Genomic DNA, 25380 nt, shown 5'->3' with positions numbered 1-25380 from the left:
AACTTCCCACCATTGCCTTCCCAAGACAAGGCAGGCTTTTGCTCACCAGCACATAACCGGTTTCAAAAAATTCCATAGAACAGCCCAAGATGAAATATTGTTGGCTGAAGCCCCCAAGCACCAGAGAAACAAGTTGGGACTCCTGCCTGGCTTAACTCCTGCCACAATGGCCAGGCACCTTATTTTAGAGCAGGAGGTCAGGTCAACCTGAGCACCACTTGGCATCGCCCACCGGCAACGTCAGGGCATCTGCACCTCTGAGGGATGGTGGCTGCGCCGCTGCCCGGAGCCGGTGTGCCAGGCTTCCTACAGCAGCCTCACTAGCACGGCAGTACTGATACCGACGGACTTTCTCGTGTTGAGTGATTTCAGCGTGTCTCGTTTTCCCACTGCCAACGTCACCGCTCACATTGTCTACGCTGCTAAATCATGTGTTGTCACACAAAGCCACTGCGTAATGCCTGGAGGAGTAAAATGCACTTTTTGTCTCCTTGCGGGTTCCTTTCAAAATGAGGATGAGCATGGTGGAACGAGGGCACTTAGAGGTAAAGACTCAGAGAAGGTCTCTGTGGGGAACCCCTCCAGAGCATGCCACCCCACTGGCCATCAGAATAAAGCTCCTCTGGCCTTCATGTCTGAGAGCGAAGGTCTTACTTCTGTTACGGCACACCACACAACGCCTCACAGACAGACTGACATCTCGGAGCGGTACCTCGTTACATGCTGTTGCAGTTGTTTTCTCCTTGCCTCTTGGACATCGCTGAAAACACAGCTGCTTCAGTTTTGTGGGAGTGATGCAGAAAGCCACCTGCTCTTAATGTTCTCCAGTAAATGAGAGGCATGGAGGATCTGAAAACTCTCCAGGGCGTGCGCCAGTCCTCACCGCACTACTGTACACTGAAGAGAGCGGTCAGGCTGCAACTTCATGGAGTCATTTTTACCTTACAAAACTCCCCAAACTTTCTGAATATTATCTTGAAACACAGTGGAGAAAAGAGTTGCGGGAGGCAAGATTCCCAAAAATCTGCCTAACCCCAGGTTAGGGGTGTTGTCATTTCCTTATTTATGTACTTACGTGCTTCCTAGTTATTCGTGGAGGCAGAACAGCCGCGAGGACCCAACCCTCTGAGAGCAGTCACACCGTCGCCCTTGTGAGGGCAGAGATTTTCCACCTCTGCACACTGTCCGTGTACGGTAGGCACAGGCTTCTCACGTACCGTGACAGTGGCAACTCTTGATGTCCGAGCCACCCACCTCGCGCGGGTGGAGAATGCAGTCCCTCGGGAATACCCTTCCCCAAAACACTTCTGTCCAAGGAAGGGTTAGGGGACACGAGAGCAAGCACACCGTCTCCCGAGCTCTTGGTGACCCTGCTTCGGCAGGGGGGTTGGACTAGATGACCCACAGAGGTCCCTTCCAACCCCTACTATTCTGTGATTCTGTGATTTAAAGTAGGGTGCAGCTCCCGGAGATTTACTCACCTCGTGACAACTTGGCTGGCCACAGGACCAAACCAACGCATCAGAGAAGTTGGAGCTGATCTCAATACTTAATTTAAACAACCCTCCTTCCCGATCTACCACTCTACATGCTGCTTCAGCTAAAGACTGCTGGAGACTCTCATTCAAATAGAACCAGGTACTGATGAACAAAAAGAGATGCAGAACACAAGGAGATGCAGAACACAGCATGGGGCAAAACAGGAGTTTCGATGTTAGGCGCAAGCCTTTCCAGAAGTAGATTCCTTTTTTTTTTTTTTTTTTTAAATAAGGGCTAAAAGTGATTTCCTCTTTCAATATCACCAGGAACTTTTCAATCAAGACATCTACGAAATTAAGCAAAAAATGAATTTCAGTTGCCAGTAAGGACACACCTAAGCAAAACTGGGCATTAGGTTCCTAAGTATTACGCAGGTGTAGCTCTACTCCCAGCACCTCCGAGATGAGGTGATACGGTCACAGTGTTCTCACTGGCGACCCTGCCAAACAAAAAGCTGATGAATTCAGAAGTACCAGCACGGAGTACTACTGGCAGAATGATAGTCCTGAATTTCTTCTAGTGTACCCATTTCCCCTCCTTAGATACCCTGGCATTAGCACCGGTTACAAATCCTTTCTAATTTTAAAACACAACCATAGCCAAAGGCCTGTTTGTTAGTAAGAACTGGGAGAGGACATGCACCTTTATGAGATCCTGCTGTTAGTTGCTATCAATTGCTTAGCAAAAGGAGTGGTATAGTATAGAGTATGTCATGAATCAGCAGAGTACAGATAATTTCTTTCTCAAAACCAGAAAATCGCTTGCCAGAGGTGATGTAGTTTCAGCTCAGGAAAGAGAAGCAGACGCTGTTTTTAATTATGCTTGGTAATGCAAGAAAATCTAGAACAAGCCCACATTTTTTTTATATCCCCATGAGAAGCTTTATTTGCGTTGTTCCTCTGATGAAGCATTTATTCTTACAAAGCTTTTAACAGCACAATTGTTTAATTCCAGTGTACAAAAATAACTGTCTTTAAAAAAATATTAAATTGTAGCACAGTATGTTTGGAATCAATCACATTTTTCATACTCTGCTATCGTTTCTCCAGAAACAACTTCCACATCAAGGGGAACAAGGACATAATTTGAGATGTGAACTCTGCTCCATTTCTCGGCTGCTCTCCCCTGCCCTGCTGAGGAGCGGGCAAAGGCAGGGAGCGGGCTTGCGTCGCGCTCGCCGGTGCTCAGCACTGGGGCAATGGATCCACCACACCGCAGCAGCACGCGAGGCCGGGCTGCCGTGCCCCGAGTGCAAGGCAGCGACTCTGCAGCACCTCCCAGGAGGGCAGACGTGGAAAAGTGCCCGGCTGCCCTCTGGAGAGGGCCGCGTGGCTGCGGGGAATGTGCTTTACCTCCACGTCCCCAGTCCCTGTTCGGCTCCAAGGGCATCGTGCTCCCTAGCAGCAGAGCCTGCTCCAGCAGGCAGAGCAGCATCTCACTGGTGAAGAAATAAAACCTATCAAACGCAGCACGGCCCCTTTCCCCCACCCCCCAAGCAAACAAAATAACCTTATAGCCTATTCTGGGGCTGCTGAAGAGTACAGCCACTCCAGGCACGAGCGCCAGGGCCCAGCTGTCCAGCAGACTGTTCGTGACAGACAGGGCTCTGCCGTTCCGGAGCAGAGACGGGCGCTGGATATGCCACTGGTGCCTGGGCACTCCCACCCAGGTTCACGGATGGACTCAAATTCGGGGTGCTAAGAGAGGGACCAAAATATAAACAAGGCAGAGCTAGAGACAGTAAATGCTGATGCTACCTGTCCACCTCCTCATCACCAGGATTTCTGTTTGGACTTCTTCCTCCTCTGTTTTATGAGGTATAAATTCTCATTGACATCACGACCACCATCTTTCTGCTTTTGCCATTTCTTCTTCCTTTTAGCACCTTCCAGAGACTCCTGCATATACACAGACTTGCTGCCTGGGAATGCCTGGAAATGGGACATGTGACAGATTTTGCTGCCCTTCCATGCCTGCCTTTTATACCCTCTGGGGAAGTCCTCCTCCAAATTGTGGCTGATTTCAACATCACTTCTGTGTTTCGCTTCTCTGGATTTCTCTGCCTGGGACATCTTCATCTTTTTGCGACACTCCCCATCTTTGTTACGTTTCCCATGTCCTTCCCAAGGCTTGCTCTTTTTCTTGTGGCTGTGCCTCGCGTGTTTTCCTTCCTGCCATGGCGTCTCTGACTGTTCTGGTAGAAGGCCAGCTTCCTGTAGTTCTGCAAAACCAAGCAGTTCATTTCAATACCCATGCAGAAAACCTAAAACCTAGTGCCCGAGCCATCACGGTTTTCCTTATGTATGTATGAGGTTAGTTAGGAAAAAATCTCTCTCCGATACATTTTTTTCATAGTGGTTTTTTTTTTCTGTCAACAGACTAGAATCTTAAAAAATTACAAGTCCTGCTAGTTTATAGCATTTTTTAACATCAGTGGATTTCTTAGAATTAAAACATCTGACAACACCCACCTAGTGGCTTTGACACAGTAAATTTCCGTATCAGACACGGATGAATACAGTCACAAATCTTTTACTACCGTTAGACTACCTGTTCAAATCCCCATAGCTTTTCCCAACACATGAAAATAATCCCACAACATTTCTAAAAGCAGCAAGCACAGAAGAAAGTATTTCAAAGAACTGAAAGGCAGGAGGGATCTCCCAAAATACACTGTACCTGCAACCTTTCTTTTTAATCTGCTTGCTCTTCTCTTGATATCGTATTTGTCATCGTAGTGGCAGACAAATGGAGACGTAGGGAACATGCTCCCATGCATCCGTTTCTCAGAGCACTCCTGCAAAACACATTGCAAGTCACTTGATGTGGCTGAGCTGCGATTTTCCTGGCAGGGAAGTGGGTCTGCACCTGTGGAGGATGTGGCCAGCAATTCTTTAAACACTGATAATTTTATGACTATCCAACAGTCCTTCCAGCGCATAAAGGAAAGCTGTGTCTAATGTGAAAATGGCATAAAATCAATTTACTTAAAATCCTAGAGGGAGGTGGGAGCTGGGCTGCCAAGGAGGAGCAACGCTGCCAGGCTCACGGATTCTTGCATCGGAGTTAAAGGATCTTCACACTGAAACTGGGTGAAATCAACTGCACCTGTGACAGGTCCTTCCTGCAGATTAGGAGAAACGTTTTTCCTGTTTTTCTGAGCTGTGCTACCCCTTGTGCTGACAGTAATTAGTGCGGGATCCGTGGGACCCGTTGTAAGCGCCATACCCACTTCAGGGCTGCCAGATCAGCTGCAAGCATTAAACACTTAAACACCCTCACCTGCTCTTGGTCCCTCATCTCAGGGGACCAGTTATTTCCACTCCTCATAGCTCTCTGCTTCTCTCTTTTGTGGCTCCCCTGGGCACAGATGCCTTCCTAGAGCTGGCTGCATACGGGGAGGCAGATATGTTGGAGAAAGCCTGTCGGTGGGATGGAGTGAGGAAGGTAAGGCACACTCCTGACTGAAGGGAAAACCAGGACATCATTACGTGGTGATTCAGCCTCCTCTCCTAATCACTAGGTGAGGAGCAGAGAGCCTTGAGGGTCTTCATCCTCACCCCTGTAGATACAAACTCCCTGCAGAGCGCATAAACACACCCGTGAAGGGTGGGTGTCAGGAGGATGGGGCCAAGCTCTTTTCAGTGGTGCCCAGCGACAGGACAAGGGGCAATGGGCACAAACTGAAGCAGAGGAAGTTCCAGCTGAAGATGAGGAAGAACTTCTTCACTCTGAGGGTGACAGAGCCCTGGCCCAGGCTGCACAGAGGGGCTGTGGAGTCTCCTTCTCTGGAGATATTCCAGCCCCGCCTGGACGCGGTGCTGTGCAGCCTGCTGTAGGTGACCTTGCTTCGGCAGGGGGCTGGGCTGGGTGACCCACAGAGGGCCCTTCTCACCCCTGCCATACTGGGATTCTGTGTGATTCTGTGATTCCCAGCACTGAAATAACTTGTGGACATCCTATGCGGGGGCTGGGCTGCTTGGTTAACATTTGCCCTGTCTAACACCAGAGCAATGCAGGTGTTTAGCAGGCGTGGTGGTGTTGGGTTGATGGTTGGACTTGATGATCTTAGAGGTCTTTTCCAACCTTAATGATTCTATGGTTCTATGATTCAAAAGCAAGGAATCCCCTGCCTTCCCCCAGCTGTGACTGATGTGTAGCGCGGGTCGCAGCAGAGGACTAGAGGCAGGTGAGCACTGGCTACAGATGAGGCGGACTGCAGCCGGAGCTGCTGCAGCCGGGGAACACGGCTGTCCTGCCTGCGGCCAGGCTGGGACCCCCACTGCTGCTGCTTCTCGCTGCCCCCTCCCATTGCCCCGCACAACCAGACCCCGGCCTCCTCAACGGCCAAAGACTTCTGACGGCAGGGAGCCTTTTTAACCTGGGTCATTTAGGGTGAGAGATGTGCCGAGCTGCAGCGGACTCAGAGGGTGGGCTGGGCTGAGGGAGGGACAGCAGCGATGGGGAGCCCCTGCCCGCACTGACCAGCCGCAGCCAGCGCCGCGTCTGACTGCGTGCAGTGCTCCCGCAGACCCAAAACAGGAGCAAACCCTGCAGCAGACTCTGCTGCGCACGGGTCAGCAGGGACGAGGGAGAGAGCTGTGGTGAGGAAGGGGCTGGCTCTTGCATCGTGCATATGTCACCCTATTTCCAAACACTTCTTTCAGGAATGTGAATTTTTTCACTGTCATATGCAAAGTTTTAGCAACGTCTTGTGAGCCGGGCTAACTGGGATGCTTCCTATGATTCTGTCTTTTTTTCACAGTACCATGTGATACTAACTGATGCTTTCTTCTCCTTGTAAATCACTTGTTAACTGTTCTGCTTTGCAATACCACCTTTCTGCTTCTTGAACACTGCCCAAATCTAATGAACTCTGGGCCTTGCCATTCTCAAGGACCTGTCAGGAGCTTTCACTCATCCTGATGTTTCCACCACAAGCTAAGCTGCTTTCCCTCCTGCGTTTGCTGTTTCTACCAGTCAGTGCCACCTCTAGCACGCCATCCCCTGCATGTCCTCCTGCCTCCTACCCTTCTTTTTTAAAGGCAGAGCACATCGAAGATGCATTTCAGATGTATCTCATGTTCCATTATTTTTCTTTCATTAATATGCTGACAAAGAAGCCTTAAATGAAATACGCATGCCATCCAAATTGGAGCTCCCCTTCATCTCCACTGCATGGACAGATCAGCTCAGCGATGTCCAACAGGCACCCGGCTATCTCCTCCCCTCTCAGGTACGCTGCCACTGCTGCCGTACACTGCGTACTCTTGAATACTCTTGGGACAGTCTTAGTGCTGGAGGTATCGTTCAGGGGACGAAAAGCAGTGTCTGCCACCAACCCGCCCGAGGAAATCTCTGTGTGATTGGCATACTGGGATGTGCATGCAAAGCACATCTGCAGATACCTTACCGTTCCTTTCCCCTGCCACCTTGAGAACTTGCTGCAGCCTGATAGTGGGCTGAGCCTCATTCACTTGCCTTCCCTCTTAACTTTCCTATGGCGATGCCCCTTAAAATGAGCACATCTTTGTTGTGGACCATAACAGACAATGTGTTGGATCTGAGGACTGCTATGAAATGAACTATGATGTGAAGTCTACTAAAGTAAGTGAGTTTTCTTGTCCTTATTAAATCCTTAGTTTACATAAAAACATGACTGTCTCAATAAACAACACATCAAATTCAGGAAACATAACTGCCAGGTGTTGGAACCTCTGCCAGTTCAACTGTTTCCACTTCTACCAACAAGAACTGATCCACAATGACCTCCTTACTGGAACTGCACAGTTAACCCTGGGATTTAGCAAATTTTTCGCTCTTGCCTCTGTTTTTGGGAAAGGTCTAACTAGACCTCCAGCAAAGGAAAGGAATTCCAGGTGTTCTAAACAGTAACGTAAAAGGAAGTGGACTGCAATGGGAAGCACTGATTATGGTACATCTACACAAAACTAACCCTATCCTTTTCTTCTTGGTTAGTTTGTTATTCCTCTGCTTTAACTACTCAAAAAAGGCAACAGAGCAGGGTTCCTGAGATACAGAAATTGGAAAAATGTTGAGAGATGCTTATCATCACAAGTAATCTTTACTTGCTTAAAAATATTTACATTAAAAAACCAAAAAACCCACCAACATCTTTCGCCCTTAAATTACAGGCAGATCTTTCAGGCTCTGACAGCTGCTCACCACAAGAACTCGGGCACTGATTACGACCTCGGTTTTCTTAGCCAGTGAGAGCTGCACATCTCAGAAGCACTGCCTGTCCAGCTGGGTTGCTGCAAAGATGCACACGCAGGCTGCCAGTCCAGTTTCCTCAGACATTCTTGGACAGAGAGGTTTAGTGATTTGAGGGCAAACACTCAGTTATCATTACATGATCCAGTGTGTGCCCTGGACATTGCTGTGTGTGCATACAGAAAGATCTGGTATTTCTGCCCTTTAGTGGTGTTACTGACTTCTCCATTTTCATTCAGTCATTGTTCAGGATATTTCTGCTCCTCGTATGCTAGTAAAAATACTATCTTATCTTCCTCAACTTTGATAGCCATAAAATGTCCCTGAGTCACTTTACTCCCTTACTGATTTTATACAGTTTCTACCATTTTCTATCCAAGTAATTGCTATCAGCTCCTCCCACATATTTACTAATTATTTTTACAGCAGCCTTATTTGTGTCCATGTACGGCTGCCTTCCTCGAATGCCTTTTTTTGAGAGTTTAGTAACATGTTCCCTATCCATTGCCAGCAATCGGCCTGTTGTCTTCAGTACTGTCACTTCAGTTTTTATTGTGCACGCTCATTTTAGTGTCCATATTACTGGCAGGGGCTTTCTTCTGCTTTTGCTTAACAGGCTCAGTTTCAGCGCTGCTTTCACAGGTTTTACCAGCTCTAGTCCCAAACAGCAGGCAGAACAAGCGAGCTGGTGTGACTCCGTCGCTGCCACGTGTGCAGCGCTGAGCCGATGTTCTGCAGGCGAAGCCAAGGACTCGGGCTCCCGTGCCACAGCCAAGGCAGCGCTCAGTCCTGGGGTGACGCCAGGCTGCTGCCCGTGCTGGTCGCTCACCGAGCTCAGGCTGCGGCAGCTGCTCATTCCAACCCGGCTCTGCAGCCAGCAGCGTGCCCTGGACGTACGCGTGGCCTCCACCTGTCTCCAAACACAGCTTGGCTTTGAAAATCTTCTGTTTCTCTTTCAACTCTGCCACGAGAAGATCACAGCAAACTTCCCCTACCTGTCCCACTACTCTCCATGGGAATTTACTGCTTAGCTGAAAGCAGCAGCAAGCTTTTAGCGATACATCGTCAGTAGTTGCAGGAGTTGACATGCAGAGCATGCAGGAGAGAAGGAAGGAATTTGCTGGGAATTTGCTATCTCTAATCTGCAGGAAACCATAAACTTAACCCATCCAACGCATTAGTAACATTAGTTTTCTAGAATACTTGTGGCTCCTGGACTTATTCTATGAAAGAAAAGAACTAACATTTGTTTGGTGTTAATATTTGCAGGTGGAGAGCTGCACTTGTCACGACAGGGGGCTGAAAAATGTGATAAACATCAGCAAGCGGTCGTAGAAGATGCAGCACACCTCCAGTTTTACTGAAGCCACTGAAGGCTCGTGATGTCCTCCTTCACAAGGCTGTGCACCTTATAGCAGGATGATGTCAAACTTGATTCAGATGTTGAATTAAATTAAGAAACTACAAATAAGGATCACCACAAGCAGGCAGGAACAGAAAATTCCTAAAACGGGCATTCAGTTTTTTTTGCCTGATTGTGGTGAAAACCCTTACGTGATGTTGAACATGGTAGTAAGGCACTAGTATTTCATCCCATGAGCCACAGAGAAAAAAACAAAGAAAGAAAAAACCCAAAAGCTCTGTTCAGCAACTCCCTGCCTTCCAATGAATATTCTCTTTCCGGGGCAGTCTCATTTTGATTTAGGATTTAAAAACAAATCAATAAACCTGTCAAGGGGAGATAGTACGTTTTCTTTTCCTCCATATTTTTAAATTAGATGGTCAGATCACTTTTTACATTGGCCTCCACTGATTGCAGTGGTGCTGCAGTCACAAACATTTCATTAGAGTGGCCCTTTGTAGAGCACTAGCTTGACTCTTCCAGCTCTTTTCTCCAGCTACACACCATGGCACAGATGAATTTCTACCCCAGGGACATACTCAACACTGAGGCAGAGACTGCTGAAACTTACATATCCAAAATGTCCTTTCCGGGAACAGTTGTAGCAGTACACTAAATCGGAGCGCTCGGCGTGCGAACTGGCCGACTTGATTGGTCCTGGCTTTGTCTGAAAGATGGAAATAGGCAAGAATTAGGTCTGGCAGTATTCTGAATGATGGATTAAAAATAAATTAGAATTACATAAATATAATTTTATTATGCTTAAATCAACACATTCCTGCTAGCTGTTGGAATATTAATTTTGAAAAAGGAGCAAGTGGCTCCTATTATTGTAATTTTGCAGAGTAAGGTTCAGCCTGAGCATCACAAATGAGGTGGGAAGAGGAATCCCCAGTATCTATTCCACCTGGCCATGTTATTTCAGCTCTGAATACAAGAAAACAGGCTGCTGATTTATCTCCCTCCCCTCCTCCTTGTCTCCCAGCCCGCTGCCTCTCACACAGATGCCCCACCGTCCCCCGGGAAGGACAGGGCCATCAGATATTGTATCCACCAGCTGGATAGGCACATTTGTGTACTGCTGAACTAGTCTTGCTTAAAGCACTATGGCAAAGATCTGACAGAGATACGGGGCCTTCGCCCGCTGCGCTCCCCAGCCTGTGCGCTGCCGGCGGCAGTGCCCAGCAGCAGACAGCAGAACCCGACGGTGCTGCCAGGAGCGGGGGACCGGTCCAGCTCCCACCGGAGGAGACACGATGCTACGGTCTGTAGCTGCTCTTGGGGCTTACGTCGGGCAAAGGAAGATTTCGCACGCTCCACCGAACTCAGAGGAACAGCAGCTCTTCTCCTTTTCCCTGTTTAGCACCACTAAGTGGAACAGGTGAACATATTGTCTGTTCCTTCACTTTTCGCACGCGCAAGCACATCCATCGCCTGGAGAAGCAACTGCCACGGAGCCCGTGCCTAGCAAGAGCTGGCACGAGTACGAACAAGGGATACACAAACTCTGGCTAAAAAGCACCGGGGCAAAAGAACAACCTTACTGCCCTTGGCACTGCATGCATTTCCTTCTCTCTGGCGCCAAAGGAGCACGGAAGAGTGGCTTAGATTTCAAAGAAATTAGTACTACTTGGTAAAGCTCATTACAGGAATTGCTTTTTTTCTTTAAATGTGTATCACCACGCTTTTCTACTGTTAGATCCGCTGCGTTCTGCAAAGCCTCCAGGAGAGTGACAGCAGTGCTTGTAAAATAGGCAGGAACAACAGAAATCTTCCAATGCCATTTTTTATGAGTCTGATCACACTTGCAGGGTCACCTTATTTTGAACCTCTTCAGCCTTAGGTTTAAATGTGTGTTTCAGATTCATGTTACTCAGTTTATACTCACTCACAAGAAGAAGGCTAAAGGAAGACTAAGATGAGTGACACATCCAACAGTGATTTGTGACAAAAGGCGGGGAGATAGGGAAAGGAAAAAACCCACCACCTATAAAGTAATTTGTATATTTCTCATCCATGTCTTACAGCAAGTGCTCTACAGCTAAGAGTAGTGTATAAGTGACTTGCTAAGTTGGCTTAGTTCTTCAGGTATTCTTTTATCATAAATACATACAACAGGCAAGGAAAAAAAAACCCAAATGCAAATATTTGCACAATCCCCTTGAGGAAAAATCTGTGGGTTTAATTTATTAGATCAATCACCTGTATTCTAGATAGTTTTCAGCATGAGGAATGGCCCCAGAAATCACCTCCTCTTTGGACAGGGCTCCTAAAAAGCAGAAGTCAACCCTACAAGCGATACCTTCCTCTGCGTTCCCACCATGCACAGTTTTACCCATACTGAATCTGTTTTCAAAGCTGATGTCCATTGAAGCCCACACTGGGATGCAGCCACAAAACCCCAACAGGTTGCTTCAGTCAGTTCCTGTCTGCTAGAGAGCTCTGCGACCAGAATACTAGCACAGTACAGCTGTCAAAGATAAAATCATTACCGTTACGTTACTCTTTGTCTCTCTGCCAGCTGGGCCTTAAAATGAACCGTAACATCAGCCTGGAAATGACATAATTATACCGTTTGGTCTTTGCAAGGTAACAATTTTTGCAGCACAACAGTAACACGCAGTTACAAAATCCACCCATTATTCCAGAGGCACTGTCCTTCACTTTCCAAGACGCCGTCTGCTAGAACGCCTGCTGAAGGGTCTGACACCTTCCTCTGCTGAATGGTCATCCTCCAAGGTAAATAATGATGATTTTGGTCATCGTTAGTGTTCAAACATTGAAACTCTAGTAAAATTTGCACCGAGTTCAAAACATTTTTTACAAAACCGAGTTCAAAACATTTTTTACAAAACAAGATATGGAAGACCTTGCCCTGTTTTGAACCAGGCTTTTGAAAACAGCTGTGCGGACGCGGAGGAGAAGCGGAGCGTGCTGCGGCGGTCTGTGCGGCCAGGTCAGCACGCGAAGCGCCGTCGCGCGCGCCTTCGCCAGGCGTAACGCACGCGCTGAGCGCGCCGCGGCGGGATGCTGCCACGCGCCCGACGCCAGCGCCCGGGCGTGCCTCCCGCTGCCCAAGGCCCGCGGTGACGCAGCGGGACTCGCTGGCCGCGCCTCGCCGGGGCACCGCGCCTCAGCACCACTCCTCCCGGCTCTGCGTTCGTCAGGAACACGCGCCCGGAGACCCCCGCCTCCCACCTCTGCCCCGCGCCCTTTTGTGTAGCTGATAGAAAAGGTCACGTTTATGGAAAGAAATTAAACTGAATACTCGCAGGTCAGATTACAACTCTACATAACTTTACTCCTTTGCAAAGCCAAACAAAAAGGAAACCCGCGTGCTATAAACCCTCTGTTTTCTTATTATTTAAGGCTTAAAAAAGCATCTAAAGGCTCCAGCCATATGGGTACAGAATAAACTATTCATGAATGTAGCTTCTTTATGTTATAGTTTTTTTTGTTACAAACATTTAAATAATCTATATTTGTAGGGTGATATCTTGGAGATTACTTCACTATCAATATATAGAAGTAATAACCTGGTAGATAGCATTACCTATGAAAGGTCCATCCCATCTGCTATTCTTGCTGAAAGCTTTTCATGCACCAGTAAACTCAGTAAATATCAGAAGATAAAGCATAAGCCTACCACGCCATGGATTTACTCCTAATGTCTCCTCAAAGTGCAGCCTGATGCAACGATTACAAATGATTTTTCTTCTAATGTCATTTTACATAACCCTTTTTTCTGCATGAGTAGTTAGTGCGGAATGAATGAATGAATGCCATTAAAACAGTTAATCATTATCTGGGACACTGGCCGTCCTCCCTTCTCAACTAGGAATCTCCATGACAAAGGCCAAGAGATCAAAATGCCAGGGCTGCCTCTCTGGCCTATTTCTGACAGTAATTTTTTATGCAAATAGCCCTGCTGGGCAGCTCCCTCTGTGACCTTGAGCTCCCCTTATCTGCACCGACTTTGATCCAATGAGGGCTCGCTTTTATGAAGCTCATTACTACTTAGGACGTGCAATCTGGCTAAATCTCACTAATTAACGAAAATCTTCTGCCCTCTGTTTTTGTGTATTTCCCCGCTCCTCTGTACGACAGGACGCACGGACCTTGGCGGTGCGGAGGACCAGAGGTGAGACCCTTTTGCGCAACTCTGACTGCCCGTAGTGGACAAACGCGTCCCACAGCGAGCTGTGCCAGCTGCCTTCGACGGCGCAGCGCAATGCACAGCTGTACTTGTCGTGACGCAGACCGGCACGATGACGCACGCCACCGACACCACGGGCGGCTCGACCCCGACCCGTACAGGCATCTCTCGTCACTCACAAAGGCGCGCCAGACCCAAAATGATGAAGTACCCGCCAAAAAGAAAGTTTTCCGCCCTACCTTGTGTGCCAGTGAAACAACCCTGACAAGTAAATAAACCCCAGGAAAGTTCCCCGTGCCACCCAGTGTCCCACGATCAGGTGAAACACAGGTGATGCCCTCCATCGACCCCTCAGTGTCCACCAGCTCTCAGGCTGCCTCTGCCCAAGGCCTGCACTGAGGAGTTTTCTTGCCTACGTCCAACATCAGTTTGGGCAACTCCATTTTATCACGCAAGGGAGTAATTCTGTAAACCCAGCGCACCCCGGGGCTGGGCAGCTACAGCTACTTACACCCGCTCCGAATCACCCAGCGCCGTTCTCGTGTGCTGGGAAGAGACAGTTATTTCTTCTGCTCCACTATATCAATTGCTATGCTCATACTTAATCTATCAGATAATTTTTGCTGTTATTTCTTGTCGCGCTCTATGGATAAGTAATTAAACGGTGGATTAAAGAGAGAAGCGTGGGGGGAGAACACCTACACAACCCAAACAGCAGATCCGGGGCACCCCTTCCAACAGCGTGCCCAACGCACGAGTTCTGCACGGTCTGTTTTTGTGCAGCTCGCTGAGACAAACAAGACATAAGGCTGGGAGTAAAACTCATTAGCAGTGATGTTTCACCAATTTCTGGAGCCACTGAAAGATGCTCGTCAAATGAATCATTACACACTGTGCGTTGTAGACTGGAGTTGGACAGAGAAATGGTCAGAACAGTTCTATCGCGGAAAAATATACATGTATTTTCCCTTTACCAATTATCATCATCTATTTGTACACTAGCTGAAACAATGTCAGGTTAGCATCATTCCCTTATATTCAAAATTGCCAATATAAGATATCATGTAATATCATAATTATACTAAGGGTTTTTCTTGTTGTTATTTTCTTTAACCATGTCATGCACCCAGTAGACTTGCATTCCATTGGGTAATTCCTTAATTAGGCAGATTTTTGAAACAAGTATTATGTACACAACAGACCGGAACGTCTCCTTTGGAGTCTTCCTAGTCTATCAGGTGATTGCATCATTAAGCCACACATGCTACGTAGTAAAAATCCTTATGAAAATTCATGACAGAAACATACTGAGCTTGATGCATACTAATAAATGAGAAACACACAAATTCAGTATTTTGACTCTTAAACTCCCTAAACTCCAAACAACTACAAACAGAATGATTTCTTCACCAAATTTTATTTCTTCATTTTTTCAGCCATCTTAAAAAAAACTTGCTCCTCCAATAGGGGTTGTGGAGGTGGCACCTGAGTATCTTGCCACAAATTACACCTTGTAATTGAGTTTACTAAATGTGCTTGTGACATTCTTTCCACCCTTTTGGGCACCCATAAAACAGAGCGTAATAACCAAGAAAACAGGGATCTAACTAAACTTTTAGGTTTGTGGGATTTTTAAGTACATGATACGCATTAAATTACAAATCGATGGACAAAATTTTATATTTTGATTGCACAGTCCGGAAAACCAAAGCCATTCCCAGAAGAAGGAATTTAACTTGTTCAGTCCACAGTGCAAGCACTGTGAAGTGGTCGTTTTCTACAGAAATAAGACATTTATATAATGCATTTTAAATAGATGCAAATGGCATCTACAATCGACTGTGTGAAAATGTTAAAGGAAGAGACAAAAAGTACAATATTATACATTTAAAAGAAATGAATGTAATCTTTCGATACCCTTACAAGCAGAGGAAAAAAATACTAAAATACTAATTCAAAAAGTCTTTTCTGAAAAATGGACAAAAAAATCTCAAGTTCATAGAGAAAATGAATATATGCAAGATGGTAAGGATAACAACAATACAATCCCTGAATGCCTCAAAATCTTCATGGTTTAAAAGGCATCCCAATTTTCTCCAAAGGTGGTGGCATCTATCCAGTCGTCCATGGCTAATTTTACATGGAATGCAAAACGTTATTTAAATAGGACGGTGCATTAAACTTCAACTATTTCTGATGTAGCTCTCAAACTACAAACCTATCTTTCTTCTATTTTAATTTTAAAGTAAGTTAGCAAACACTTCCTTCTTAATCCCCAGAGACTATCTATACAGTGACACAAACGCACAAATTTATGGCAGTAACATAAATGCTCCTCTGGAGTAATGTGCAACATTAAGTGAAATCGTTTCCTGGAAAGATATTATAGGTATCTATATTTTATTTGCCATCTTAAACATATCTGGGTCTTTATGACCTTATTTTTAAAATGTATTTCCTTTTTACATTTCCTGGTGCAAATGGACTGCATAAATAAGCAATGTGCTATGAGGCTTCAGACTAGCCGATAAACCCTTTCAATTTTCATGCCAGCTTCTTCTTTTGTAATTCAAATCTGGCTGAAAACTGGCAGCTCTGAAAACTGAAACAAGCACTGCCACAAATACCTTGTAATGCTATCGACCTTGTCTGCCCATGCAGTGAGAAAGGGGGATGCATATGTGTCTGCAGTCATCCAGATAACACAACTCATTTTTTTGGGGGGATAACAGAAGCCAGCCCCGGACTGTGCACCAAAAGCAGTCATTACCAGGCAAGCTGGAGAATAAGTCTCTTCAAAATACACAGCACATTTAAAAACCATATACAGGGCTCAGCCACTGCTTTCATTACCAATTTTAATTTAGCTCCTTCAGTTTGCCAGCCAGATAAACTCTTTAGTGCTGTTTTTTAATCTATTTGCCACATTTTATGTTTAAGATTATAGTAATATGGGACAGGAGAAGGAATCACTTTTAGAGGAAATAAAGAAATAGATCCGCTTATCAGCGCCCATCAGAAAGTTCATTAATCAGCCAGGCTTTGTGCCCCCTAAATTGAAAGGTTAAATAATCCTCTCAGGAATATTTCTCGGCACCACCGCCAATTGTCCGGAGAGAAGCTGCCATTCACAGCACTCTGGATCGGTGACAGGGTATTTTACCACTGTTTGGACCCCAAACAATGATGGACAAATGGCCTGGCTTACAAAGAAACCTTTTAGTACAAGGATGGAGAAAGGACCACAAGCTTTGAAGTGAGGTGGGGGAGGTGGGCGCGCGGGGAAGAGGCAGGGAAGGCGGCGGAGGAGGAGACTCGTGCATGGGGACACGTATATTTTATTTGAATGTTTATTAGGAGACCCGCGGAACGTTGCTACATACGCGCCCCGGCGTCCGCGCACAGAGAGCGTGCGCGGGCAGGCACCACACGCGCGCACGCTCGCCGCACTAAGCGTATGCATACTTACACATACATTTATACATTAATCTGAACACAAACATTTGCAAAGCCTGTAAAATCAGAAGATGCACAGAACTAAAGCATGCTTATATTTATTAGCTAATACACTGGGGAGCCCAACAAACCCCAAGGTTTTAATTTTTACTGTCATTCTAGATGATTTACAGCTTCCTTTCTCTCTCTTTCTCTCTCTCCTTAACCTTTATGTCGTCTGCTAATCGCCCTTCACCAACGCATGCGAAAGGAGGAAGTACCACATTTGAAGTAACTTCCTTGGAGGAGCATTCGTAACAGATATTTACTTTGAGGTGACTTCTGATCCCAGCTGAAGTTGGGGGGTTGGACTAGATGACCCACAGAGGTCCCTTCCAACCCCTACTATTCTGTGATATTCTGTGATAAACACAGAATAAATACAGTGCTGCTGGAGGATATGAGACGCCAAAAGAGTGGTGCATCAGTTTGTCAGAAGTGAGTTTTTGCTGAGGTACACTCTAAATAAACAATAATTTGAGCTTTTTTCTGTTAACTTCCTAGTAGCTAGGCTTCAATCTGTAGCATCCTTTAGTGATGGACCATTTTATAGAAACAGTTTCCTTACATTACCAACACCTTAACTGTGCATGTTAATGTCTATAAATTTCCTCATAATTTTTTCATGTATTCTCCATTTAAGAGAATATATATTCAGTATCATATATATTCAATAGTACCATAGTTATTTTTACCTAGCTTTATAACGAGTGACATTCATCCAGAATATGTCCTTGAAGAAATATCTGACAGCCTACCTATAACCGTTAGCACACAGAGCTTTTCCATGTCCTTCTTGCACATCCATTTTTTTAAATCATTCTCAATTCCATGAAGTTTTTACTTCAGTATGGCTTGGGACTTTCTGAATAGTCTACAGCACCTCAAAATGGATCAAAATATTTTAGATTTCTCCTCTCTCGCATCACGTAGATACACCGTTGATCAAAACTCTTTTCTCCAAACCAACTTTTGAGTGTCTCAGTGCGATTATTTTCCCTCTATTTTCCTCCTCACACCATCATAAGAAAAGCAGAATTAATTTAGCTAGGGTCTCATCTGCCATCAAGATAAGTCAGACAGAAACTGGGTATCACGTGCAACTCTGGTGCAATTAATTTTAAAGCAGAAGATCTTCCATGGTTATCACATCCTTCAGTGTTTGTGTACGCTCGTGCACAGGCACTCACCACTCCATTTTCTAAGTGCAGAAGGAAGTTACAGACACACCTCAGAAACAGAATTAACGGCAGAGTCAAGAAATAACATAAAATTACTTTCTGTTAGCTCCTAGACAAGCAGTTACTACAGACAGAGAAACTGTAAGTTTGCAGGGAGGAAAAACAAAGAAAAAGAAAAAAAAGAGAAGCAGCTTTTGGGCTCGACGCTGAGAAACTTTGAACCCAGGCACTGGCCGTCCATGTCTTGCAAGTATTATCACCTGGTCTATTTTTAAAACAGTGCCTTCTCCTCTAAGTGTTCCCCCCCTCCTGTCCCTGGGGAGCATCGCTGCACTGCTGCAGGGGCTGCGCGGCACCGAGGAGGGACCAGCCGAGGAGGCCCCGTCCAGCCAGGCACCGACTGGGCCGCAAACACCTCAGGAAGCGGCAAGCAAAAGTCCACCACCTTCTGACGGTGACGCGAAGACCCGCCAAGGGCACGGCGTCAGGGTCTGTCTCGACGTGAGGTGCTGCCAAGAGCAGTGAAGGTGGGGGCTGCTGCCTGTGCCCGTTTCAGAGTCATACTCACAGCCGTTGGAGTATGCTTGTCACATGTTAATCTAACCCAAAACTAACACTCAAAAATAAGTTAAAACCGAAGGCCTAACTTCACCCCCTTGAAGCAAAAAATTCTGAGGGATGACTTCTTCCGTTGCCATACGTGGGTTCTACAGCATATATGCATATATCATGCAAATCAGCCACTGCTCTGAGACTTCTCCAGCACTGTGGTAAAACCGTACCTACGTACAGCATACGGCTCTGTGCTACTCACCACCTTATGCGGGCCTTTGGTTCCTTTTAATTCCGTTTATGCTTGATTTTTCAAAATAAAAATCAAAACCAGCATAATTTGGTCACGGGGAGAGTAACTTTTCCATCCACATGACAGGACCTAACAAGATGTATTAATATTATTGACATGATAGACCCTCTCAGAATTAAGTCAGTGAATACTTTTAGGGAATCCTAATCCGTAGATTATTAACACGATCAAGCATAACTTGAGAAAGTTAGCGTCTAACCGGTTGGAGCTCCTGGCTGCTCCTAGCGCACGGATCATTGACAAGATGAACTAGCAGCGCTGGCAGCGACACGGACGATCACATACGCTGCTGCCAGCGCAGAGCTCCGTGGGCTGCCGTTGCTAAATACCTGTGACATTTTAACATGCAAAGCACTTGTACGATAAAATGCAACAGTTTCGGTAGTACTAAACCACATAATTTACAACCAGCCACGGAGTGGACATCTGACAAGCAAAATGCCTTTCCTAGGTAGGATATATGTGCAAACAGTTCATGGAGATTTATGCTCTGCTGACATTTTACATTTTTTCCACTCTGCAATACAAAAATGCACCAAAATGCATTTTAGGTTACCTACATGCAAGTGTAATTTCTATATGTTCCGAAATGTCTGCTAGGTCACAGGTAATTTTCTGTTTCCTACGGAATTATGAAACCAACTCTTAAGTTCTAACAAAACTGAGAAAAAACACCTTCACATCAAGTTCAGAGAAGTAATTTCCAGGAATACAGGAACGTTAATATGAATATTCACAGACAGAATTTTCTGCAGAAAAAGGGCACAGAAATATTTTTTTTTCCTCATATAAAAGCCTGTTTTTAAAATGCATTGGAAATCTTGTTCCAGCTTGAAAATTCTATTTTCCTTATTTAGATGGTTAATACTTGAAACAGTAAAAACTATTTAAATAATTGTATAGGTTCACATTTTGAAATTAAAGGAAAGAGAGGTGAAAATTTACACCAAATCTGTAAGCATTAAAGAAGACTATCTTAATCTTTCCCCTTAGAAGAAGTGCAGTTCTGTATATGATGGGGAAACGTTTCAGCAACGAATCTTGCCATAATTACCCTGTTTTCTGTTTAATTAACCACCTATCCAGCAGTTTTTGTGTATCACAGAAATAGGTGTCACCACAACAGTTTTGGCAAAGAGCACACCTGGCAGTTTGTGTGTTGAGAACAGAGCGATCCCTGCCCAAGTTCGGGCGGGAGGGAGCAGCCCTCTCCAGCCTTCCTCCGGCTGTGAGCACATCTCACCACCAGGATCGCTGGCAGAACGCTTGAAAAATGTCATGTACCGCACAAACAGCTACCTTCCTGGGCACGCAGGAGTTGGCTAACCACAGATGTAAACACACAGAGTATTAAAATGTATTGATTTCCATCTCCTGCTCTTCTTCTCCTTTCCCTATTTAAAGGCAGGGCCAAAAGCTATTGCTTTTGCAGAGTTCCTTAAATAAAAGTAACGTGTATATTGAAGTCAGGGATCCTCTGAAAGACGCCACTTCTCAAACATTCTGAGAAGGTTATTTGGAACCCCAAGACTAGAGAAATGGAAATTACTCGGTTCAGTCAGCCAAGGTTTCTATTACTTCACCCCCCGAGTCCCAGACTGCTTCCAGAAATATATTAAAATGCAGTTTCTGGTCCAGATGTAGTCAGCCTTTCACCCTCAGTTTAAAAGCACCTTTTATTTTCTGGGGAGGCAGATGGGGAAAAGCACGAGACAGACAAATGTCAGAGAAAGCAGACGTGCTTTCAACCTGACCTACGTGATGCAGGTATGTGGCAGCTGATGACCATAGTGCTGGAAGGTGACGGAACCCACCCAAAACGGTCCCAGACCCGTGCAGGAACCGGCAGCTTCCCAGTACAGGCTGTCCACAGCCCAACGCTGACCCAGGTAATGACCACAGCCCCAGGGTGTGAAACGGGCATCTGCCCTCCGCAGCCACGAGGCACCCAGACGCCGTCACACTTTCCCCAGGAGAGAAAGTGCAAGTGCAAAGACATGCTGGGATTTTACAGAGAATCACTCTGAACTTTCCATTTCCACTAACACACAAAAACCCCCTAATTATTTGGTACACATAACTGGCCACGGGTAATAGTTAAAACCCAACAGTTCTGTGAAAGGGCAAACTCTAAGCAGTATTTTCTGTAATGTTACATATTTATATAAAGTTATTGAAGCTACTTCTTTTTCCTCTAATATTTTAAATATAGTTTTAAAGTAAAAATTGGCAAAGAAATCTGTCTAGTGCACTTTCTTACTGCATGCAATAGCAAATGCTTTATACTCATACAGTCACACTTATTTCAGGATCTGAAATTCTGTTTTCTGTAAAAAAAGCTATCAGAAAGAATACTGTCTTTTGCGAAATACAATTCCTTTGCAACAGAAATAAATTTAGGCTTCGGATAGCCCCATAAAATTTGAAAATTGAAAGAGAATGACAATGCGGGACAAATTATAATCAGTGGGGGAATATAAACAGAATGTAAAATAAAATCCAAGAGCCCCTCTGGACAGCATACACAGAACCTCTAACACACTTATTTTAACCAGAACAACTGTGCCGGGCAGGCAGGTGTTTCAGAAGCATCTCTGTCACAGAACGGCACTCGCAGAAGTGGTAGGGCTCGGGCCTGAACAATGCAAGCAGGTGATTTAAGAACCAAACATCTGCCAACAGTTGTCCAAGGTCTGCCCTACGTCCTACCCTGGTTAACGCAGCCAGCACGCCCGTCCAGCGACGCCGAAGCCTTCTCAAACCCAGGAACCGCAGAGGCTCCCTCCCCTCAGGGCCTGCCTGGGGATGCTCCACGCTCCCGGTGTGCACGTTTCCCCCCGAGCCACGGGACGCAGAGCCACCCCTGCCCTCAGCTCTCTCCCACGGGGACTCTGCTTCGCCCTCCCCGCCAAATGCCCCGCCGAACGGCTACTGCAGCGCTGACACACAAGCGCCCACTCTGTGGTGCCAGAATATGAAAAAATACCCTGTCCATAGCATGAACAAAGTGGTATTTTCACTAGACTTAATAAAAACAACCTTAAAACACCCGGAGAGAAACTGACCCAGCGCTGACGCATTTAACACGAGTGTGACGACCTGGTGGTGCGCAGCCTTGTGCCACGCCAAGAGCAGAGGAGCTGCCACTGCAGCCATGTTCACAGCCACGGCACCAGCACCGTCCCCGCGCGCCGGGAAGCCAGGCTTAATCTCCTCCTGGAAATACTTCTAAACCCATCCTCTCCCTCACCGCACAAAAACTGCAAAGCTTCTCGGGAAACAACATGATCTCTCTGTCAAGCTTAAATATTATTTGCCAGAGTCACATTTCGAATTTTCTGGTTCTGAAAGTCACATTTTACAGGATACGAATTGACTTTAAGCAACACTGTTTACGTTTTCATTTCAGGAAAAAAGTGGCAGGCCATGAGGAATTTTAATAATGCACACAAAGAAATCCGAGCGCAAAATTTAAACACAAAAGATGCATTGTCCCTTCACGTCTTTTACACACGGAGGCCAAAACAGCCAATTCCTGCTTCACCTTCTTTTATGTAAGTGGATTAAAAGTACGATTAACAAACTGTCAAAAAGCATGTTAAATGATAGCTTCTGCTAGTTAAAAATTCTGATGGTTCTAAAACTCTGTTGGTGGCCATCTTGGCCTAGGAGCTTTAATATAAATGAGACTGGTGAGGGCAGGGGATGGGGGAAGGAGTCCTTACGGTCAGAGCAGTAGAGGGAGGAAGAGGTTATTAAAAATTAGCAGTCCCTACAGAGAGAAAACAGCTAATTCGAGTGGGATTTGGTTTTTAGCATATGCATATATACCGAGAAACACATCAGAAAAACAAAAATCACGCTCTGCCCATTTTATGGATGGAATTTCACGACTCTGTAAATATTTACTGAAGAAGATACTAGTACTTACAATGTCAGCACCTATTTGATTATTGTATTCACCTTTTGCTCCTGAGCCAGACTGGCTACGTTTGTTTTTGTACAACTCGAGTCCCTCCGAACAATGAAGCAGCGCGGCGTACATAAGGAGACCTAAGCGCAGCCAGCACGTATCTCACGTCACATCAAATGTCAGGATGGACATCTGCACGTCTGCTGGGTACCCCACCAGCACGACTGTGCAGAGGAGGTTTGAGTTACGCTTCGGAGGGACTCGGGTGAAAGAAGCGCAGCTTTGCGCCTGAAGCAAAACATGGGTCACTATGTGCTGACGATATAAATTTCCCTTTTATTCTGAAGTGATGTCATTTGCTGGGTGGAAACGCAGCACCTACCCTACCCCGTCGGGTCACTCCAGCAGCAAAGGCACCAGACAGGCCACGGGTGGCCATGGGTGAGGACCCAGGGTCCCACCCGCCGTTTTGGGTGCAGAACATGAGCAAACGGCCCCCGCGGAGGGCCAGCTCCAGCCCCGCCGGGGCCATGGGCCGCCAGCACCCCCGGCAGCTCCCACACTTGGGGAGAAGGGCTGTCCCCCTCAGAGCGCGACGCCGCAGACCCCCCGCCGAGCCCCCGAGCGCGGTGGGACTGCACTGCCCCTCCCGCCCGCAGACCCCTAAAACGGGGCTGCCACCGGACACACAGCGAGGCGATCGCACAGCAGACCAAGCTCGGAGCGATGCTATTGCACTTCTTTCTAAGAATACAACAGCAAAACTGAACAAAATGCATGAAACTCATAGGGTGCCTTAATCTTAATCACTAACTTCTTTGTTTTTTTTAAATAGAGGGCTATAAACTGGCCTCCACTTGAGTACAAAATACTTAATGAACGCCTCTACCTTTCTAGCTGAAATATGAACGACAAGAGAAAGGGAATGAAAAAGAGCCACACATTCTGAGGATGAAAAATCCCTGCTATGAGCACCCCCAGTGTCCTTAAAATGTGGGAAAAGGGGATGTGATGGCACGTCGCTTGGAGCACAGACTGTACTCCTCTGGGTTTGTGGAACGTCCAGCATTTACAAAGACAGAGTTGTAAGCTAAGCTTCCTAATAATTGAGAAGAAAGAGCTTTACAAGACCTTCAAACGCCTTGCATGTGAAAAAACTACATGTATGATTATTTACACTGCAGTAAGCTATGATCAAAACTCTTTATCCTGGATCTGCCAATAAAGTCCTTGTGTTGTTATTTGAATTGATAATAACCCCTATGACAACCGTAAGCTGGTATCAAAACTGACCTATTTATTGCAAATAGATACCTGCATGAAGAAAAACCTAAAATACGTTTTGGCAAACGTAATTTCCCTTTTCTGATATAGGAGAAATACACAGAGAGCAGGCACAAAGAAAATGATTTGTAAAAGTTTTAAATCACCTTCTTAAAGAGGTTATTCAATATTATTTTAAACCACAGTGGGAATTGGATTGTTCTGCTGACTTTGATTGGTTTTTTGCAGAATAATTTTAGTTAAGAGAGTTGAAAGAACAAGTTTAAAGAAACTAACTTCATCCAGTTATAAAGCTTTGATTATCATAGAGCCTTTAAATTTAAGCTTCATTGAATACAATATGATAATCGTTTTTCTATCAAAAGGTAAATTAAAATATTCCGCTTATAATCCTTTTTGCCGTTTCAGCTGCTCACAAGATTTCTTGCACTGGCAGTCTGTTTTGGTGGGAATGAGACATTTATGCCCATACAACAAATTATTTGTAATGTGCCAAAATTTGTCACCACAGCTAATGTAAACAAAAACCTACCACCATCCATAACAGCAGAGTGGATTTATTATTTAGTCATTGTTCTAGTCAATTCATGTTTCTGTGCAGGGACTACAAGAAGTCAATAGATGGCAGTCCATCTCTTAGGAAAGAGCCAGATAATGAATAAAATCACCAAAAGCTTCACAAAAGAGAAAGGTGGAAGGCTGTGTGGTTTTTCACAAGCACTCACAGTAATTAACTAAGAATACTTTATATAATGCAAAACATTCAGGCAAACTTTGTAATGCCTGTCTGTAAGCAATGTTGTAAAAACGGCCGTTTATTACAGACCCGAATGCCTCGTTTTATTTGTGCTTACATGTACCTGCATGGGTGACACTCGTGATCAATTTACCAACATCAATTTAAATCCAGTGGTTGTATCCATGGCCAAAGCACAGGAAAAACTCACTGTAGCTTTAGGCTGTTTGCTAATAATTGGGCAGCCTCTACACCACAGCAACAACAGTACTTTTTTTTAAACTTCCTATTATTTCTCTTCAAACAGTTCTCCTGTGTGTACAGAAATATTTCTTCTAAACCAGGAAAATCATAAACTAATTTCTATAGTGAAATACTACTATGCTTTTATGACAGTATCTTCATTTTTTAGTTAAAACTCTACAAATATGTGTATAATATACATTATTCTAACATAGAAGTTTCTGATTCTTGCGAGAATACGAATTACCTCTGTTCTGCTTTGCGTGCAAAAGAGAATATTTAAGCGGAATAATAAAAGCTGGGACTTATACAATTAAACAATTCAGATAATG

At 45.4% G+C, this 25380-nt stretch overlaps 1 protein-coding gene across 1 annotated transcript in view; it reads right to left on the bottom strand.

Moving 5' to 3' along the window:
* Positions 1–2414: 2414 nt before the first annotated feature.
* Positions 2415–25380, bottom strand: part of ZCCHC7 (zinc finger CCHC-type containing 7) — a 115465-nt gene continuing 92499 nt past the window's right edge. Inside the window, exons 9-11 of the mRNA XM_075411691.1 lie at positions 9747–9842; positions 4219–4336; positions 2415–3760 (exon numbers count right to left, since the gene is read on the bottom strand). Coding sequence (XP_075267806.1) covers positions 3312–3760; positions 4219–4336; positions 9747–9842 — 663 coding nt within the window. The 3' untranslated portion in view covers positions 2415–3311. The remainder of the gene's footprint in view (positions 3761–4218; positions 4337–9746; positions 9843–25380) is intronic.

Source organism: Opisthocomus hoazin, chromosome Z, assembly GCF_030867145.1.
Source record: "Opisthocomus hoazin isolate bOpiHoa1 chromosome Z, bOpiHoa1.hap1, whole genome shotgun sequence".
Taxonomy (NCBI): domain Eukaryota; kingdom Metazoa; phylum Chordata; class Aves; order Opisthocomiformes; family Opisthocomidae; genus Opisthocomus; species Opisthocomus hoazin.
The sequence above is the reverse complement of the archived record's forward strand: the minus strand, read 5'-3'. Positions and strand labels throughout refer to the sequence as shown.